At 42.6% G+C, this 21,962-nt stretch overlaps 1 protein-coding gene and 1 long non-coding RNA gene across 3 annotated transcripts in view; both read left to right on the forward strand.

Annotated features, from left to right (window-relative positions):
- The first annotated feature begins 1,552 nt into the window (after nt 1-1,552).
- Nucleotides 1,553-5,138, forward strand: LOC143116435 (uncharacterized). 2 transcript variants are annotated; one of them, XR_012985780.1, is made up of 4 exons: nt 1,553-1,741; nt 2,723-2,834; nt 3,004-3,302; nt 4,773-5,138. It is a non-coding gene; the product is annotated as an uncharacterized LOC143116435 (long non-coding RNA). The 2 variants fall into 2 exon arrangements; XR_012985779.1 differs by having other exon boundaries at nt 3,004-5,138.
- A 1,505-nt stretch (nt 5,139-6,643) lies between these two features.
- The window catches only part of insrb (insulin receptor b), an 89,736-nt gene continuing 74,417 nt past the window's right edge, over nt 6,644-21,962 (forward strand). The window contains exon 1 of the mRNA XM_076278738.1: nt 6,644-7,924. Within this exon, the coding sequence (XP_076134853.1) occupies nt 7,846-7,924 (79 nt within the window). The 5' untranslated portion in view covers nt 6,644-7,845. The remainder of the gene's footprint in view (nt 7,925-21,962) is intronic.

Here is a 21,962-nt window from a genome sequence, read left to right on the forward strand (position 1 = left end):
GATGAAATTCAGGCAACTAGTTGACCATGTCATCAACCAGCCTATTTCCCCTTCCTCAATCCAATTGAGGAATTCTTTAGTGCTTTGAGGTGGACAGTGTATGATCATCAGGCCTATGACCAGGACGCAATGATAGCTGCTGCCCAGGACATTAGTGCTGAAGATTGTCAAAGGTGGATAAGACATTCAAAGATGTTTTTCCCCTGATGTGATGTGGATGAGAATATGTGGCCTAATTGTCATGACAGAGTGGACTGAATATTTACTGTACTCTATAGTACCTTCGTATTATTTTAATGTTTTTGTTACTCTATTGTAGTATATTCCTAACTGATTCTGTAATGTGTAGAGTATTTCAGTTTACTGAAAAGAATGGCATCAATACATTTTGTTTCAAAGTGTTTATAATTTGGGTTTTATAGTAATTCTTTACAAGGGGTTTCATTTGGCACAGGCACACAGGCATGGAAGCACAAAATACAATTGTGTAATGATTGGTTGGGAAAATGTAGTAATTTGGCCTCAAGTTGTGTTGTTTGAAGGAAAGATTAGTTTCTGTTGGATGTTTTAAATGTTTTGATGGGGTAAGAGCCTTTTGTCAACAAATTCTGCCATTTTGGCCAGAGTGTCTCAGTGTAGGCATAAGACAACGTGATTTCAATGTTGTCAGAAGCTGTAAAGCAATCGAGAAAAGCTATAATAGATCTATTGTGCCTTCAGTAAGCAAATATAAAATTAAGATTTCATGGTTGGTATTTCAGGACGATCTGAATTCCTTTCTACTTTCATTCATGTCTATCCTTTAACTCATCCGCTTTATGAAAAACATCAATGCTCAGTCTGAACAGGTCACACAGTCAATAATCCAGACAGCAGGGTATCAGCCGCTCTAGTGTGACACACACTGTTGTATACAGAAAGTATGTTGGTCACCAATAGGAGGTGGACAAAGTATCATCAGCCCAGGATGCGAGCTGCACACAAAAAGGTCTCACATCAAAAACTGACCTGACTAAATGCAAAGTAGCCTAATCAGTAGCACACAATTTCTGATATTTTTAAGTCAATCAATGTGAAGCTTGGTGTCAATTTAAACAATACTACGGTAGGCTATAGACATAGACCTAGACCTACACCAATTCCAATTGACCTTACTAACAAATGCATCATTACTCTTCGACTGCAGTTAAAGTCACACCAACCCAATGGTGAAGTATTGCATTGGTAACATCAAGACTTATCATGCAGCTTCAAGAAGTTTTCAATTAAGAGATTTCAGTTTGTTAACCTTCCCTTAGCCTAGAAATCTAGACGCACCCTATAGCGGCAGCAAATGTAATTTGCTGCCCGGGCTAACCTTCCCTTTGAAAGGTATAGCTATTTATTGATTCTGCATGTTCGTTTTTACAGTGTTTATCATGTCATCGAAATTCTGTTCTGTACCTGTACACAATTGTGCTGAATAATGTCAAAATGTTTACTGTGGTGTAACTGACCAAACCTTATTTGGAACATTGAATAGTGTCTGTTCAAGCAATGGATAAGGTGAAATGCTGAAAGTGGAGGACCTCTAACTTTTTGCAGTAGCAACAAGACCCCCAACAACTGGCAGCTGCGAGGAGTTTCCAGATGGGATGAGGCCAGTGGGTTCAGCCAGAGGCGAGGAGCTGTGCCACTGCTTCCTGTACAGCCTGGTGTGAAAATGTCAGGCTTTCTGTAAAAACTGCACTGCACAGTAAAGGTCAGTGTCCTCTAGCCTAAGAGATGGCATTTGTTCTACTCACATTTTGTCATTTCAGCCATATCTAGAAAAAAACATTTTCAATTTGTTATCCTTTGTCAGGGATGGGCAAAAATACATCAAAATGTATTTTAAAAAGTACCCTGATTTTAAGTGTATCAAATAAACTACAAAATACAGTAACCACGCCATGTATCAAAATAAAATACTGTATTTTTGTATTCTGAAAATATTAAAAATACTAGGGAGCATGAAATCACTTAGCAAACTTTCCATATCTGTCTATTAAATCTATTCCTTCATCAGTACACTGACTCTGTTATGTGGACAGTGTTTGAGAGCAACAGCTTTTCTCTGCCTACGAGACATGCCACAAACCTGCAAACAGTCAATATCTCAACTGTGCCTGTTACATCTCATAGCCTATAATACTGTATCAGATATCTGCTCAAAACGTCACAACTTAACCTGTCAAGTGGAAACAAGACTCTGATATTGTTAATGTATGCCCAGATTGCTTGATGCATTGGGTAATGCTGTTGATCAGGAAGGATCATGACCCTTTTACATTGGTTGTACTAAATGGTGCTATATTGATGACAGGGGCATACATATGAATTGTTCATTGTGTTGCTTAAGATGATACACGGGGCAACTTTTTGAGCAATGTTGCAGGCCGGTTTGAGCTTGGTGTGAGAGCGAGGATCTTGCACTGGATCTTCTTTCTGAATCTGAATCAGAGGCTACATTCATTGTTTTGCACCTTTATGATGTCATCACATCACCAAAATAGGCTATTGGTTTTACCAAAAATATTTGGCAGTATGAAAGAAATACAAAAATATATTTTTTTTTGATGATGCCATTTTCTTCAACCCAATAAAATGGGTAGCCCAGTACAATGCCCTGGTAGCTCAGGGCATTCTTTCGTCAGCAAAAGAGCTGTCATCAAAATTGCGATTTTCTCTGCTGTTGCCTCAGTGACAGGGAATGAAGCCACCAGCAGCACATGCCACAGAGAACCACCAGACAGGAATTATACCAACTCCTCTACTTTCTCATTTGGTCCAGACTGCTGTTTAAAGAGACCTTGGTGAGGGAATGGTGTCTGTTGTTTTGCTAGGCTTCAGTTGTGTATTGTGAATGCATAATGTAACCAACTTTGCCCAGTTATAAAAGTAATTATGTAAGCCACATTCTCACACCCAGTGTTTGACGGAAAATGAATTGTGTTTCCTGCAAACATGTGTGTTGATTCCAAGCTCGTGGTGTTCCTGTGCAGATGACTTTGACCCGACCTCGACTCCTCTCAACAAACACCGGATGAGGCTGACACATTCTCTGGAAGGGGATTGAACAGCCAGCAGCACTACACTCCAATCATTGATAAAGCTAAACCCCCACCATTACCCCACCCCACCCCCACCCAGGCTGACTGGGTCCGGCATCGCTGTGCGACCAGGAGGAAAACAGACCCGAGAGTGCAATCAAGCCACTGATAAACGCCGCTGTGTCTTTCACATGGGAACGCAAAAAAAGCGAGAGCCCTTGAATAGATAAGGTGGGGTCAAGTGTCCCTCAGTGTGAGATGGGAGAGGGCGGTGTCCAAGAGACCACAGCCAAAGTTGGTCTGTTTTCTCTGATAGAGGGTTAACGCAGTATCACATTTACACTGGTGGTGTTTGTTTACCTCAGGCTTAGAGTAGGAGGAAAAGAATATGTGGTGCTCTATATTGTGGTGGTGTTAATAAACCACTCTGGGAGCTTATAGAAACAGTGTGCGGGTATCTTTTTATTTTTCAATTGTCGGCTAAGCCTTTTACCCAGCACCTGTTTAAATTTGGAGATGTGCGTGCAATCCACTCTTTGACTACGTTGTGGTGGTAACAGCAAGTGTCCTCAAGTTTATTTCAATTAAAACATCCACTGAAAGGATTGATGACCAAGATTTAAATATTGTTCTAACAGCAGACTTTTGTGGTCATTTAGAGATCACATACAGCACAAATAAATTTTAAAAAATATAAAATATATAAATTCTCTTTTGGGCACATTTTGGATTGCAAATCCTTTTCCTCCCACAAGAGGGCACAGCAATAGTGGGTCACTGGGTCCACAGGTGGAGCTGTCCCACAGATTTGGACAGATATCATGAATTATAGGTGTGTTGGCTGCCAGGCAGTGTTATAAGATGACCCTTTGCATCACAGAGTGAATAATCACTGCTTTGTATCAGCCAAGATGTTCTCTGTAGGGGGGTTTAGAGATCCTCTCATTGGCTTAATAACGTTGGTCATCACACCGTACGCAGATTAATATTTTAATATTTGGCCACAGCCTTTGCATGGTTGAGTCATAACTACCAGCTATTTGGAACAACAGATATGCAGCCCAACCAACCTAACTGGTGCTGTAGGGTATTCTACTTATCATGACAGAAAGGATGAGATTGTATTGTGTCTGACTCAGTTTTGCTTCCATTGGCTTACCACTGGGCTGTTCTTTATCCTGTTGCCATATAGCCTACAGTTATTGACAGGTGGTAGGCTATACTCAACTGGCTATACTTGAATTTGACAGTACTCAGTCATGATGAGGCTATGAGGAGTTATGATGCAGTTATTGATGATTTTTGTCTATCTGTATATAAAATGATGATTTTTTTGATGATTTTTGTCTATCTGTATATAAAAATATGGCCTCATATATACACATGTGTTACAGAACAGTTACCATTGAGCTTTATATTTGAGACATACATTAAATGTTTGTTGCCTGTCAGAGTAGATTGATTTGAGTTGATTACTTTAAAGGCGATCATGAAATGTGTCCGAATTGTTATATTGGTAATGATCAATCAAGACAAAACTATGAATAGGCTACAATTACTTATCATGGCTTGCAAAATAACTTTTTTTACTATTTCATCATCTCACAATTATATAACAATGAAATGCTTTACTTTTTTCCCCCTCCAAGCTGAACATGGTAGTAGTGAATACATGCCTGTTCCTATTTGTTTGACACACAGGATGCAGCACACCTGATGCCAACATCTATAACGGATGGTGCTGAGTGCTGGAACACGACAACAAGTCAACAGCCTATAGCACACACTGGGCACTGTGCCTGTCATGTCTGACATGCCTGCTGGCTTTCTGTTTTACCCTGAACGTCTGCCATCAAATGCCTTCTGTACTCTGCTAGTACTCTGTACAAGCATGTATGGGAAATCAGCTTCTGCATTTGCTTCCCGGTTAGCAGGGTTTATTATAGATGTTTTTTTTAAATGGAACTACGATGAAGATATTTATATGTTATGCTATAGATGAACAGAAAAGTTGACTGTGCTTACAAGTCTAAACGTCTAAGTCTAGACATGTGAATCTATTGTTCCACGGACAACCCCCCCCCCCCCCTCTTTCTCTCTGTTGATGGCACAGCCCCTGCTGCATCAATGAGAACATGAAGTGCTTAAGGGTACGTTTCCAACCTCAGGAGCAGTTTAAGGAGGATAATCTCGGAACGTTTTGTCTGCAAGTGTATTTTAGTTGATGAGCCTTGTCTGTGACAGACCCTGAGGCACAATTCATTGTGACATTAAAGACAGCTTCCTGTCCCTCTTGCTACCTAATTTCAGAAAAGAAAAATAAATATTAAAAATTGAAGATATCAGTACTCAGCAAGAGAGACTAATTTATTGCATGACCTTTATTAAATCAGATGCAGCCTAGACGGCAAATCCTCTCAACTAGCACTTCCTGATTGATTGATTATTTGATTTGAGGGGAAATCACTTTCAGCCTGTCCAGTACAGAAGTGGGGTCAATTACTTGACTCAAGATTTATCTGATTGAATATGCATTCTTTTCTTAATGGGAGCATAACACCTAGAATTACAGAATTACCTTATGCAAATCATCAGTCTCAGCTCAGCTTTTGTAAAATGTTTCAGCAATGTGTTTCAGCCTTATTCCAATAGGGCATGATGCGGACTACTGCACATTTACAGCCCTATACAGTGCCATCTATTGTGCATAAGATGAACTGTACATCTGCAGTACATCTATTTGAATTCTGAGAAATTCCTCGACTCTTTTCTCTTTTCACACATTTTTCATGCAAAGGTACTCAAGTGACTCTTGCTGTTCTTTGTCTCATTTTCTGTTTTGTTGTTATGCTTTATTGAAATAGGTAGACATTAAATGTGTAGATACATGTTTAAACAATTTTAGATTTCAGAAATGCTAGCCTATAACAAAATCAATAGTGCATTATAAAAATAAAGGGCATTTTGTGTCTCAAGCTGATAATGTTGTGTTAAAGAGGACAGAGGAGTGGAATAATGATTCATCACTGAATGAAAGTAGAGTCTTGTTCTAATACATTCATTATAATCTTGACACTTGTACTGTATGTGAATATTGGAGAAATAATCACACATTGCTCTGCAAGACATGATGTAAAACAACAACAAAAACATTAGTTGATAGCCTAAATATATAAATATCATGTCCTGTTAAGGATCACAACAGCACATATTTCCCTTGCCTCAGCCCTTCTCTGCTCAATAGAAAATAGTGAAAGAATTTTAATAAACTAAACAGATCTGAATAAAAAATAAAACTTAATTTAGTAGGCTAAATGTTCATCTGGAAATAGTAAATGAGTGGGCCTGTTGTATTTAGGCTAACCAAAGATTGGGAAACCCACTAGTTGACCTGACAAAGCCTATCAATGAACATTTTTGCCAGTCGAGCACACAGAAATGGCTTATATACTCCAATCCGTGTTTTAAATGGTCTCCTAGGAGAATCCGCTCCATATTTTCCACCATCCCACGTATCTAGTCCAGCTGACTGGCAGTAGGCTACTTGTTTACTGAGGGCAGAGACAGAGAGGGGGAACCTGAGAGAGAGAGGAACCTCTGACGGGTCGAGCGAAGTTTTCGCTTCTTTTCGGCTGTCCTCACGCCAATAAGTTTGTTTACTTAGCCATCCTGAATCCTGCAAACAAGACATTTAACGTGTGTTGATCGTCAAACCAAAAGCCTCGTTTGTTTCAGATTAGCTGGGGCTATTTGCTGATCCGAGGAATCGGAGGACTACAGCGTGGAGTTTTAACACTTGAAAGCATTGTGGTGGAAGCTGCTGCTCCTCCGTGGAGGCTACCCTTTTTCGAGGGGTGCAGTTTGTCTAGCCAAGGCTAAATTACGTTTTGATAGTTGTTTTCGTCTATCACGCCGGAGCAGACGGCTTTTTGCGGATTTATATGAACGTCGATTCATACTGAAGGGAAACTCGTCGCGGTTTTCCTGTACGCGTGCTCTAGAGGGGATCTTGGAATGTATTCATTTTCCCATTCGCATTTCGTCAAGGGCGAACTTCTGGTGATAGAGCGGAGAGGGAGAAGACTTGGCAGTGCATGAAACACAGCGACCTGTGGATTAAAGCCAGCTCGGCCAACCCTTCTGAGTCTTGGGTCAATATTTGTGTCCAGCAGGACCGTGTTGTTGTGGAACCAGGACATAATTCTATATTGTTGATCAATTAGATCGTCACATTGCATCATTGGACGTGAAGATAGTAGACAATATTTAACTGTCCAATTTTATTTCAACTGGAATTTTCTAACTGGTACCTCATCATTCATGGTATGAGCAGCTCCCAAATAGTACCCCTTTGGGTACCTCCTTACTAGCGGTGTGGGATTTCTTTTCGAAACGAGGGACTTCGGGAACTTAAGCCGATGTGGAATATGCCTAATGACTATTTACAATGAAGATTTTCGTTTGCATATTTTTGGTCAGAACCCAAGATCACGTCATTTAGGCTAATGTTCAATTCATTTTGGGGCGCAGAACAAAGTTGGACAACTAGACGTTTTGGATTTACAATCAACCACGTTGGACCCCTGGTCCTTCGCGGGACTTTGTAAAGTTTTGAATAGCCTATATTTTTTTCTAAGTGATATATATATATATATATTTTTCACTTTTATCTTTTTGATATCTTTGTCAACTGAGACGCTGATCATTATATTAGGCTAACTAATAGCCTACCCTGCACGGATTTTGAGTTCAGAAAAGCAGTTTTACCATCACGATGCGTCTAGAAATGTCAGCGGTCATTTTGGTAACTTTTGTCTACGTCTTGAGCCACTGTGGATCAATACATGGAGAGAGTAAGTATGCCTGTTAATAACTTTTAATAACTGTACCCCATAATAATTACATTGCAATAGGCTATTCAAACATGTGAACAGGTTATACCATATGACAGGTTATCTTATTGATTGCTTCTGGAAAATGGTAGGCTATTTATTTATTTGCTTATCTTAATAGTAAAGAGTATCACCTAGCCTAATACAATTGACATCTGAGTTGCGCTAGCCTTTTCCCCCCAACGCTTGACCTTTTGGTATCGTAGTAAAGCATTACAAACTGCATGCATTTAGAAAGGCATGCATATGAGAAAAAATGAATAGGGAGCTTGCTCCCCACCCCTCGACTTTTCAGATATGTTTTTTGTGAAGTTGCAGATAAGTCCCCCGCCCCCCTCTTAAAAACATTACGGAGGCCTGGTACTGTACGTGAGCCTGCAGCCAGATTAGCTCTCGTCACCGGACTCGGGTGGTCTGTTGCAGCGAATCTAAACTGGAAGTCGCAGGATTTGCTCGCACGGCTAGGCCTCTTCCTGCGGCGACTTTTGCAACACTCCTCACGTTGTATTGGAAACGTAAACAAATTTAGCCAACGTTAAGAAGATTCCGAGATCCCATAAGTGGTGGATTAGCCTATATACTACCAGTGCCGTACTGGTGCCGTGTCTTCTCTTGTGGTCGGCTTTATAAACCCGATCTGAAACCAAAGCGTGGCGTTTAGAGAAATTATTTGACATTGCATGCGGATTGTATTCCAAGTCATGTCGCATGGGAGACGATATGACTGGGACAGTTGTAGAATAGGCAAAGTAGGCTAGGGTTACATCGCGATTTCTTTCAACAAACTAGAATATCAAGCGTTGTTGTTGCAAATCAAACGTTAAGATAGCCTACACTGTGAAGACATCATTGTACGTTACCCTATTGTCTTTGCCCCATTACAAATGCACCGTTATGAGACTCATGTTATTAGAAGCCTAGTATGTGCAAATTTTATCTCCTTATAATAAAAAATATATAGGGCCTACTAATTCATTTATGTACATTCAGTAACGAAAATCTTGAGACATTCACGAACCTCTGGTTTATAGTTTTGGGACGCTGAAATTTAGATATATTGTAGCCCAGGGTGTTTACCAAGCTTTTGTTCAATTATATCCACTGTAGTAAAATTATCAATATAGGGGGCTATTTACATTTCAGTTGCTTTGGATTCTGTCTAATCACATGAATGTAGGTGCGGTAAGATAGCAGGCCTAACTGAACATTTTTAACATTAATTTCAAATTCAAATGAATTCAAATAACTAATTAAGTTGTATCTATTTGCATAGCCTAGGTATATTTCATTCACTTGGTTTCCAGTGTGAAGGTAAAACACGTCAAAATTATTATATAGGAATTTCAGACTGATATGAGACATTTTCAGAATCCCCTGAGTTTTTGACATCTTAGCCAATTTGATGCTTTACATTTTAGGCAATACAGTTGCAGTATTACTCGCTATGTTTAGGAAGAAACTCAGTAACCAGTAGGTTGTTGATAAATGAAGTGCACCAATAAAGGCACATGGCGTTTCTAAGGTGTGTCATTATTGGGAAAACGGAACATGAAGGAGTAGGAGGAAGTTTGTTTTCATCTAATGATCACACATGCTCGAACTCACACACTTCCCTGTTTACAGATGAATATCTGACTTTCTGAATTTTGCCATGAGCTGTAGAATGTAGTGTAAGCTAGTGTTAGCCAGTTGCAGAAATTATTTTTGCATAGCGAAAGTAGGATCTATCATGTACCATTGTTGATCATTCTTTCATAATAACACAGCACAGCTAAAGTTTCATTCAGATTCAGTCACTATGACTGAGAATTTCACCAAAACAACTCAACACATGTATGAGAGTGAATGAATCCATATGCTACAATAGAAAACTACCAATTCCTTCTCTTTCTATAGGGGTTAAACATTTGTCCACCTGCTGCATTAGAATAAGATACATTGTTACGTCTGCTTAGTTTACTTCTCTAAGTGATTTCTGTGCCATGACATGAGCCTGGTTCTTTGACTGCATTTCAACCGCACTAAAGGGGGTCATGCCATTCTTCATACGTAGCAAACTGCATGCCAGTTGCTCTCTGAAATATGAAATATGCACTTTTGGGAAATATTTTGCGATGAGTTCCACACCTTACTTGGCATTCCTTACCGATAAGAGATCAATTAAGAACCTGTAGGGTTGTTTTTGTATCTCACCGTCAAGTTTGCTTTAACATGACTGGATTCCTGATATAGATACTCTTGTATGACATGCACTTGAGTCATAGCCTGTTTGGAGCCACAAGGAAATGTTTTAAAGTCCTCCTCATTCAGCAAGCAGATGTGCTACAAACACCACCGGCTGCTTAACGAGACAGTTACGAACATGTTTGAGGACCTGTGTGAAAGCATTCATGCTCATAAAAATAAAGTGTAGCCAGATTTGGTGAAATCCTTTTTTGGTTCTGTTCAGTAATTCCTGTTTTTTTTCCATCTGATATAATAAACCAGGCAAAGCAAAAAAAAAGGCAATGTATTAATGAACATTGTCAGTGCAAAGTGCCTTGTTACATTTCCATTAAAGGATTTAATGGGGATTGCTCATTGTCCCAGAATATTATAAAATATTTTGGAACGGGGCCACTAGCTTGTGTTGTGAACGGCTCTGTTTGGGATCCTCAGGCACTTACCAGATCACAGTGGCATTCTTCCCATCAGGCTTTGCGTGTGGAATGTGTTTGAAGTGGCCCACCCTGTAGGTACTCTTGCAGTTGGGGTAGGGGGGTGGTAGAGGGAGGGGGGGGGGGGGTGTAAGATCAGCTCACTGTCTCACTGCATGGCTCTTGAGTGACCCTTCTGTCTCCCAGGTCACGCATCTCCTCATTTGCTATTTGGCATGTGAACACCAAGTTCTCCTGGAGTCTCAGAGGTGGCCTTTATCACTCCGCACAGCTTTTTTGTTTTGTTTTACTTTTTTTTTTTCATCCATGCTACTTTGTCGAGTGAGGTTGATCTTCAAGCTGTGTGTGTGGCGGTGTGAGCGTGTGTAGAATAAGCAAACTCCAACTCTAAAAGGAGGAGCCTTTTAAATTGTGTTGATGTGAACTAAATGGTCGTTCCTCAAGTGAAGAGGTGAATGATTCACATGGAGTAGCTCCCAAATGTGATGTGTGTAAATGCAGACCTGGCTGCTTGACAGATCGTCACAGCATGTGTCAGGCAACCATTTTTGTTTAATCTGGCTCCAAGTTAAGAAGTAAGTGTTGTGGAAAACTGTTGAATGCACTGAGGTCATTCTCCTAGGACAGCTGTTGCTTGTGAACAGTTGAACCATGTGTTGAGATGCTCAGAGTATGCTAGTATCTACTGGCTTCTTAAGAATGACCGTAGATGTCTGACCATGTTTGGTTCCATTCCACTGGGTGCCAAAGGAAGTTTGGTTGCTCTTAGTGTTTAGTGAAATACAGACCGTAAACAAATGAGTTTCTGTTTTGTGGTTTGCCAATGCATGTCAGTCACAACCACTTACATTTAATTTTAGAGACCTCTTAATGCCATGTTTTGGTATTAGGGATTCCATTGTAGTATTCAGTTGACAAAGTTGAACTGTTTTTATCCATATCTTAACAATGTAGTCTGGGGATTCAACTACCTCTGAATTTTGTTCACATTTCAAATTTTGTTTGTTTACAAGGACCTATCGCCTCTGTAGCACTTTAACCTCCCAGAGTCAGTATCCCAACATTTGCTTAACAGAATGTAACGGTGTGAGAGGTGGAATCTGATGTTTTGTCTCTTGGCAGTGCTTTGTCCAGATGTTTCAAAATCAGTATTTATGTGATTCACACTTCTTTGCACAGGTGCATGTTTAATGATTCTGACGGCAACTTAATTTCTCAAACTATCAAAATATATCTCCCCAGATGAGGTCATTTAGAAAGTGCTATTGCTGGGCTGTTACAGCACAACTGAACCATTTGATTTTGATGGGCTTGTTGCTGTTTGGATCGGTCCTATTTTAACGGTCAGTGACCTAATGCCAAAAGTCCCACCTTAAGCCATGTTGGTAATGCTGGGATCAGTTGTGGCTGTGTTGGAAGCTCTTGTGGCCAACGTAACAGTGGTAATAATGGTGAGGGGTTTGTCTGCAGCGTGTGTGTGTGTGTGTGTGTGTGTGTGTGTATGTCTGTGTGCGTACTTGTGCATGCGTTATGGAGGCCTGCCGGTCCAAGCTCCAGTAGCTGATGGGTTAAATGTATTTTAAGGACTGTCATATGACCGAAAACCAGACCTTTGACTCATAGCCCACTTTGAGTTGTTAATCACCACTTGCTGGTTGAGCTGTGTACAGGAGAGGTCCTCGCAAGCGAGGCAGGATTGATAGGCGCAGTAAAATGTTGGGAGACCTTAACGCGGAAACGAATGAACAAACGACTGGACGGAACCGGTCATAAAAATTCATGTCGTTTGCATTTTGTCTGTTGGAGGGCTAAATGGAGTGCTGTGGGCTGGAATAAACAGCTCTGTGTGGGGCTAGTCATCATCAGGGGTCCTGACGGCACTCCCAGCAGGCTGTGGCTGTGGTAGTGGTGCTGATTGGGGCCAAAATTAATACGGCCTCATTAGCATGTGTCTCTCTCCCCTCTCTCCGGACAGCAAGCCTCTGCACTGCTGTAGGTTTGGGTTTGGAAGCCGTTACCAGACCTGCGAGAGCGTTCATAAAATCTGTGTGATGCTCAGCCCTATTCTGGCAGTAAACCTTTCAGCAAGGTTAAAGGGGTGGCTGTGATTTGTTTCATCTTGTGGTAAGGAGTGAAGATGGAGTTTATTTCTCCCGGCCATTTATCAGTCTTTATGTTGAAGGAAAGTAAAGTAGTAGAAAGTAAAGGAAAGTGTTGCAAACCGTTAGAGCCAATTTTCAAGTGAAGATGTGCATTTTGTACTGTATGATTAACCCTTAAAGGAGTACCGTCACACCAGTGTGACGGGAATGTTGAGAAATGAACGTTCTAAAGAATATCTGGGTTCATTGAATTCAACATAGAATTTTAGAACCTTCAATTGTTGCGGAACTTAGAACGTTCAAAAACCTAGTATTTTGGTAAGAAGCAGTGACGGTAAACAGTGTGATTTTTATGTAATGACCAAAGTGTCACAGAAAATAATAAAATCTGTAAAAGAAAACCCTCTTAATTTGAAGGACTCAAAAAGATGAATAGTTCTTGTTCTTGCTTTACCTCTGAGAGGTTTCATGTAGAGCCTCTTCTTGAGGCACGGTTGAGCTCCCATCCATCGATGACTGGCTGGTGGCTCTTGGCTGTAAGGATTGTCTGTCTGTGTATTTTTAGCTCCCAACAGAGGGGAGCTGAGACACAAAGGCGCACCCCCACCCCCCATACCCCCCACGCCACACACACCACCGCCCCAACTCTCCCCCAGCATCCTCCCTCCACGCCCCGCCGCGTCGCCTGGCCGCCGGTCAGCATGGAGACCGGCCTTGGCGCTGGTGCCGCACGTAGCCGTGTGAGGTCAGGGAGTTCGGCGTTGTCTGTTTTTTTTTTTTTTTCCTTTTTGCCGTGTGTGTTTTTTGTTTGCCGAACCACAGATGTTTGCACGGGCACATAAAATCCCTGCTTCCCTTGTAATGGCACACAGTGTCCACTCTTCAGTGGCCCGGCCAATCCCTCGCTATGCCAGGCAGGTTTTTTTCATCCTGTTTGTTCCTCGGCTCCGAAGGTGCGAACAGCACCCGTTCCATATCCCATCTCCACTCCTCTCAGCTCCTACTGTGATGTTCAGTCTGACACTTGGATCCCGTCACTCAAGCACGGTATCTAATAAAGCTGCCAGCGGTCCTTTGCTTTTCTGAAAGAAAGCCAAGAGCTGTTGAGCAAAAGTGCTCTTGTTTTTTTTTTTTTCATACAATGAAATGAGTGGCTGGAGAGTTTTTCAGGGCTGAAGAACCTTTTGTCTTGCTTCAACCTCAAAGGGACTTGCTTGCTCCCTGGGTGTCTGTGCAAAGATGTTAAAACTCTGTGGGTTTCAAAAAAGAAAATCAAGAAAGAATACTTTATCAGATTTAATAAAATGTCTCCAACCACAAAAGCAAAGTCAATTAAAAATAGTGCCTACATTGTCATGGTTTGTACAGTTTTCCCTATAAATCATTCTTCATGTATTGTCTTTATCAATCAGAGTTCTTAATGCATTTTAATAACCCTGAAGCTGCTGGGTTGACAGTCGTAGTGCTGCTGCGGTGTGCTCTCGGGGCTGCAGACAGTGTGGCTTCAGCTCTTTCCTGTGTGTGTGGCGCTGGCCAGCTCCCGGCGGCAGCGCCGGCCCGGGCGGCCGTCTCGCTCAGCACAGGGGAGTGTGTTCAGTGGCAGTCTTCAGAAAAACGAGCCCAAACACTGCCGCGTGCCAGCCAGCCAACCAGCCCAAGCCACAGGTCCCTGTTGGGCTTGGCGTCTGACCAGTGGGGGTGAATTTATCCACGGTTTACAGCGCTGTCGCACCAAACACTAAAGGTATTGTTAATAGAAAAGTCCACTTGTGCATAGCCACTTATTTATTTATTTGGGCTTGTCCGGGTGCCCCTTTCTCTCTACACACCATGCGTTAAATCTCCATGTTCATGTAAAAGCTTGACAAGTTAGAGCTTGTTGTTTAACGTCAACACCAATTAGACGGGGCATAGATGAGGAGAGGGCCGATGAGGTGTAGCATTTCCCTCTCCTGCTCCCAGGCTAGCCTGCTACTGCTACTGCTTTTGTGGAGGAAAGGGAGGGCTGCTGCTGTGCATCACGTACTGTACGTACAGCCTCTTGTTTTGGCTTTTGGTCGGAACTGTCTGGCAGACTGTGAGCTGGAGTGGATCTCAAGTGCAGAAAGAGGAGAAAAGTCAGCGTACTGTACTGTAGATAGGGATTTATGTAGGGCCTCTGGAAATATTTTGTGATTCAGTGTGCAAACATTGCATAATTAGAAATGGAAAACACAACGTGCATCTTGGCAACAGGGTTTGCAATGGAAGAGCAAATATTTAGAAATATTGCTGAACCCCTTAGCTTGGTATTAAATTCAAACCTTATTGCTGTCTGTGTCTGTGAACATAGCCTGCACCACCTGACTGATATGATATGTATGGAATGGTCAGCATCTTCTTATCACAACTAAATGTTAGTGGAAAATGACTCACTTGCTCTCTAGGAAGCTTTAGGAGCAAGGGGGGAAATGGTCCTTAATTTGTTACACGGAAAACCCCATGTCAAGTCTTAATGTTGTTTGCTTGTCCAAATGGGTTGGCCTCATACACACAGAGATAAGCCAAACTTGCTGCTTAAAAGGCACCACCTCACTCAGGTGCTGATGGAGACTGATATGACTGGTGAGCGGGGAGACGTGCAGTGGTAGTGAGCACTGGCTGGACATTCATGCCAGTAATGGATGGCCACTCGGCACCCATGTCTGCTGGGAAGATGAGCTGTTTTCTCCTCTGCCCTCCCCGAGAGTTGTTTTTGCAATTCCGCACATGCTCCACCTCATCCTATAGGTATTTACCAAGTTAGTGTCAGCAGTGAATGCGGTAACAGATACAGCATTCACTGTTGACACATGTTCTTTGCATCTGACAAGCAACTTGGATTGAATCGAAGCAGTTCACTGAAGTGCTGACGGCCATTTAGTGCTGAGGTTTTTCTACCTGACAGAAGCGACTTTTGTAGCAACTTAATGTGGTCTCATAGTGAAGTGTAATGACTGTCAGCACGGGCCCTGGCTCTCTTTAATGATGTAAGTGGAGGGATGCGCTTTGGAAGGTGGTTGTCTCTCCCAGCCGAGCACATGGCTTTTTAGTGGCACGTTTCTGACAAAAAGAACCGTTGACTTCCATCGAGAACTGTGCAGATTAACAGTTCAAGTGTTCCCTAAACCTTGGACTAGTGTTGTCAGGATATGAAAAGACGCAAAAGAACACGATCATTTAAAAAATGATAGTAAAACGATAGTAATACAATTTCAGGGTATTCGTGCACCGTGCAACACTACCTTGAACATGAAACTGTTGCCTAGTGAGTGATCGTGCTTTGGTGTGTGTGTGTGTGTGTGTGTGTGTGTGTGTGTGTGTGTGTGTGTTTGTGTGTGTGTGTGTGTGTGTGTGTGTGTGTGTGTGTGTGTGTGTGTGTGTGTGTGTGTGGGTGTGTGGGGGGGGGCAGCTATGGGGGAGCGTAGCGAGCTCCACCCATCTGGTCTGTAAAAATGTTGTGCGAAATTGCCAAATAGTCAAGATGCCAGTACCCATCTGTTTTTCAATTGATGTACTCGGGAGCGGAATACCTCTGGTTTCTGAGGCCGAGTCCGGCGGCGGCCCTGGGGGAGGCTGCAGCTGCTCTGTGGCCGGCTGGAAGGGAGCGCAGGGTGGAGGGAAAGGGGAGGAAATTATCTGTGTTCCTAGACAGATTCCTCCGTGTTTGGGCTACTTTGTACTCAAGTTTAAAAAAAAAAAAAAAAAAAAAAAAGAGCGTCACATGTTCGCCAGCACTGCCTGGTGTGTCTCGGGAGTCGCGGCTATATCAGAGGGCAGAGTAAAACGCCGTTGTCGGTCTGCTCTTCATTAGTGTGCGGCGCTCTGCTCTAGTGTGTGTATATGGACGTGTGTGAGTGTCTTCTGCTGCTAGACTGCTATTTGAGGAATGCTCCTTTCTGGAGTTCTCTCTTTTATTTGTTTGGCTCAGCACCTGGTTTGTGATTTTTTTTCCCTCTCCGTCTTTGTTTAAATATGTTCCAAGGCCCACGTTGCAGTGCAAGTATTAGTAGCTGATTTCTTTACTTCCTGCAAAGAAGAGAAGGAATTTACCCACATAGGCTACATACCCAGAGTCTTTTTCAAGAGAAAGAAAAATCTTAGTCTTGATTCCTTTGTTGATTCAAAACCTTGTGTAAATTAATTTCTTTATTTTTATCACCAATTCATTACTACAGTAAGCTCTTCCCACCTTTCGCCCAGCAACCAGACTTCGAGCCGAGATATTTCCTCCCGCGATTATTCTACCTTTTTCTCTGAAGAAAAAAGAGCGACAACCTATCGTGGCTCCTCGGAGCACGTCGCTCGTGACGAACATGAGCTGGATCTGATGTTACCGGCGGGATTTTGTCAGGTGGCTCCTGGCAGGAGATCCAACAGTGTGGCAGACCTTGAATGTTGCTCTTTTATGCGTGGAGCAATCTGCCATGCCTTGGCTCCTGTCCTGTAACTGGATCCTAATTATAAATAGGCTCGGTTTTGGAGCAGGGTGGCGGAGGCAGTTGCCCTGGCAGGTGCTCCTATACCTGCTGCTGGTCTTTTCGAAAGGAGGGTGAAGGTGATGGGAGAATCAAGGCAGCCGTCCATCCGACTGCTTTCACATTTCTGTCGAGAACTTTCCGTTTGCCATCACACCCGGTATGAACCTGTCCTGGCTCCTCTTCTTACCTGTGTGATGCTAATGCATCAGTTGGCCAAATTTGATGGAACACATCCTTTTTATATCCAGTGATCATTTTTGGCAGTAGGCTATTAGTTGTAGAATTACATAAGGTGACATCCATATGATACGTTTTAGTGCCAGTAGTCGCCTGTTCACGTCTGCGGTAGTGTGTTGGCCGCGCAGGTTCCTTGTAGAGCTAATGCTGCTGTTGGCCATGCCCATGCCCATCAGAATCGCCCAAAGCCCTTACGGCCTCAGCATTCCTGCCATGTGGTCCGCGCGCCGAGTGTTCCAGTTTCCATGCACCAGTTACTATTGGTAGAAGCGTATTAAATTCTCCGGTGTGGGAATGCCATGCTAAAAATAAAGGATCCCTCTGAAAATGAACACTATGATGGCCAGTGCAGCTGGATGGACCCCCTCACCCGCCTCTGATTCCTTTTGTCCAGTTTGTGTTGATCCTTTGCGACAAATAAAAACAGCACTTAAGCCAAAATGAGATGAAATTATATAGTGACAAACTCTGTTCACTTGTTGTGATGTATAGTAAGTCCATAAATATTCATATCCATGACAACTTTTAAATTAATATGATCTTTTATTTGACCAAGAAAACACAGAAATGGTTAAAAAGTTTCCAGTTTTCCATGTCCTTTCCAGACAGGGGAAACCCACTGGTCAAAAACAAATTCACTAAACTAAGATTTGGCATCGGCATGAATAATATTTGGGCTAAACTGTAAATATTTGCAACATTGACAGTTGTTTGGTTAACGTTCTGTCAGACCTAAAGGAAGTAGCCTACTGTGGGTCCACTCCACTGAGGTGTTTCATGAGCCTCGTATCTCTTTCCTCTGCTGTTGCGTGATCTAATATTATCCCTAGCGCTGATAACGAAATCAGATTCAACTTCGCTGCATTGTCTGCCTGTCTGCACCAGTTGAATAGCTGTGTCCAGAACCCCCCCCCCCCCCCTTCATTCACTTGTGTGATGTAAGCCAACCTGCTAGCCTCTTGTCATACATGACTGGGGTCTCATGTTTCTGCTTTAAGTGTCTGGTTTAATTTACAATGCACACACTGCCGAGGACCTTTTCACTGTACCGCCCCACACTGGGTCAGCTCAGTTGACCAACACTTGGTGCTCTACGTGTCGTTCCATTTCACAACCCAAGTCTAAACCCTAAAGGGCAGGACTTTCTTTTGTGTAGCATTATGTTTTTAATAATGCAGCGAGATTTGCTTTCGCTGTGAGCGAAGCGTGTCCCTGTCGGGGACTGCTGTGACAAAGGGAGGAGCGATGGCGGGGGTGGGCTGACTGCAGTTGCACTCGTATGACATTTGTTACTGCATGTTGCACAACGAGGCCCAATCCATCAGGAGACAAGCCTGTCAGCGTGCGGCAGTCTGATGGGCTGCGACGATAAAGCAACGGGTGTCGGGTTACCTTTTTCCGAGCCCTTATCAGGCATTCGTTTTCTCCATCTCTCTTTTCTGTGTGTTTCCGGGGCCGCCTATAAAGGCTTTGAGTAATGTTCCAAACTGAGGTCGATTTAGTTAAGTGATTGTTATGAATGTCATTCCCCGTGATGTTTTACTGGGTTTATTTAAAAGGGAGGCGGTACAAGCTCAGTGCACGGGCCAATAGCCAAGGCAAATAGTAAGCCAGAGTTTTTTTTTTTTGGCCTGGGCTCCTTGGTTACTGCCGCGTTACTGTCCCCTAAGAGACAGTTGTAAACCGTTGTAGTGAAGGTCTATAACAGACCATGATGTAAGAGAGAAGCTGGAGTTTTATGTAAGTGAATCAGACCAGAAATTAGCCGTTGCTCGTCTGAGCGTTGAGGTGAAGTGCAGGGCAGCAGGTGCTGGGATGAGCGATCCACCCTGCTGGCTTTCCCAGAATCCTTTGTGGTTTGGCCTCTTTTCATATCAGCTTTTGTTTGTCTTGTTTTTTGTTTTTGTTTTTTGTTTCTCAACTGCTGTTTTTTTTTTCTTTCCCCTGTTTGGGGTCCTCATGTTTGGTCTGTGGCTCGCTGTCTCTTTGTGATGGTGGATGTTTTGGGTCTTTGGCCGGCACGATTCCCGGACGGACGCCAAGGTGGAGATTTATCAGCTCCCCTTTTTCTGTCTGTCAGTTTTCCTCAGACTTGATTGGACTCTCCCTCTTCCTCTCTGTCTTTCTCTCTCCCCCTCTTCCTCACTTTTTCCGTTTCTCTCTCTCACTCTTCCTTTCTCTCTCTCTCTCTCTCTCTCTCCCACTCTTCCTCTCTGTTTTTCTCTCTTTATCTTTGTCTCTCGCTGCCTCTCTCTGTCTACCAATAAAAAAACGAGACAAGGAAGAGCTGCAATTTGCGGCATTGGTGTAAACAAGGGGTCGTATTTGAACTTGACATCACCCGGGTGACAGCGCTAAATCAGCGGCTTGAGTGATGTGCTGGTGTTCCCTTTCCTGTCCAGGGGGGCAGGTCTCCTTTCCCGAAGCGCCAAAGGCTAATAGACAGAGGCGCTGGGAGAAGGGGAAGTGTGTTATGCCAAGCATGTGTGAGAACAGCTCAGTACAGGAGGTCCCACATCATCACACCCCCCCCCCCCCCCCCCACATACACACACACACGCACGTACACACACGTACACATGCACAGAAGAATTCACCACACACCCCACACAGTTTCTCCCCCACCTTATTTTTATGCCTGCTTCTTCCTCATGAAGCTGTTGGCCTCAGTGATCTGTGGTGACAGTGATGTACAGTAATGTTGAGTTAATTATTGATTGAAATTTGCTTTAACTTCGAAGCCATTAAGGGCAAGCTTGCTTTTAGAAATTGCTGATTTGACTGAAAACCCTCCCGTGTGTGTGTGTGTGTGTGTGTGTGTGTGTGTGTGTGTGTGTGTGTGTCACAGCTGTGAGACGTTTAAAGAGAATACCAGACTCAGGAAATCAGGAAATTAATATCATACTGAACCAACTGGATCGCAAGTTGCTTATCCAGTCAACATGTATTATAATTAGATGGTGTGCACAGTCTTTAAATGGTGGCACAGCTTGTTTGTTTATCAGTGCATTTGCTAAGCTAGTCCATCTAAGAATAAATAAACTGTAACTGGTATCATTAGCATTTTGGTCTGTGTAGCAAAAAAAAACTCTTTCCCTCAAAGTATGTTACATATTTCCTGCCTGAGAAGCTTTTTTTGCCGTACAGCTCTGTGTCTGTTTGGTGTTCTCGGAAATGCGTTACCATGGCGAGGAGTTGCCTCCACTGTTTACCCAGTTGAGTGAACCTGATGAAGCCATTTCTCTTTTTGGTACTTATATGGAATTGTGGGCAGTAGTATGAATCCGTTTCAAAGCTGCTTTGAAGACCATGTTATCACTGCTAAAAATTATAGACCAAATGTGGCCATGTGAAACGCAGAGACGAGGTTGTGTCCCTTGTGAGTTTTTGTGGTAACGTGTGAGCAATGATGAACTTTTAAATCTGTCCTCCCACCACACCATTTGTTTTTTTCCTGACATTATGAAAACATTTGTGAAAGTGAATATACGTCTTAAGGAAAAATAAAAAACAGATGAAAAATGCCCTTTGGGGGGAAATCCGTTTAATTTTGGTGTATGATCTCACATACACTTCTGTCAACATTGTGTAGATCTATTATACCTTCTTAGCCTGGGAATACCCATACAAGCTTTCTGAAATTTTGAGATTTGCTCTGCAGGTCCGTCTGGCCATGAGGCCATTGAGGCCCATTTCCAATGTCCCTAAAACACGGGCACGCAAATACAATTGCTAATCTGGCATGGACATGTATTTCTTTGGAATTGAGTAAACAACTGCATTTAAAACCCTCATTTACAAGACTGCTATGCTACACTTTTGAAACAATTTGGTGAGAGTTTAATTCACCAATTAAAGTTTAATTTTACTGTTAGTTACGCCCCTGCTGGAAGTCGTAAGTCAATGAATCTTTTCTAGACCCACTGTCAATTGAGAAGGGTCTGGTGTCAACAAGGCTAATACCCTCTCACTGTAAGCATAAAAAATACATGCAATTGTGCTGTAATCATACACACAATGTGATGTGTGAACGGTGTTTTTTTCCACATAATAACATGGCGCATAAAAGATGTCATGTTTTAGTTAAGTGCTGTTTTTTTCTGAGGCATGTTATTTCTCCATCGCTCTATGTGTGGGTGAACTCTCGCACAAGATGTTTACATGCAGGTGTCTTAATAGATAAAGTGCAGTGCAGGAGTGCTGAATGAAAAAGACGAGGATCCATTAAGACACTGTAGCAACTAGATGCTCAAGACAAGATAGTCAGAGAATGCTCACCTCACCTGCCACTTAATGTGGCTTTGATTTGTCATTCCTGTGCAGGCCGAAGTACGTCACTCACAATCAGACTCAGTTGTGCTCATTGATGGACTCTCTCTCTTAGTTGGTGTAGTTTTTGTTATTTTATGTGTTTTAGTAGTTTAGCTTTTTGGTCTTTAGGCCCATGGAGTGCTGTTCTTTGACACTGTCTAAAATGTAGTAGCTAGCCATGTCAATTATGCAC

Source organism: Alosa pseudoharengus, unplaced genomic scaffold (assembly GCF_046254945.1).
Source record: "Alosa pseudoharengus isolate Yale_2024_CS ecotype anadromous, Long Island Sound unplaced genomic scaffold, YU_APseudo_1.1 YU_APseudo_1.1_scf_11, whole genome shotgun sequence".
Lineage (NCBI taxonomy): Eukaryota > Metazoa > Chordata > Actinopteri > Clupeiformes > Clupeidae > Alosa > Alosa pseudoharengus.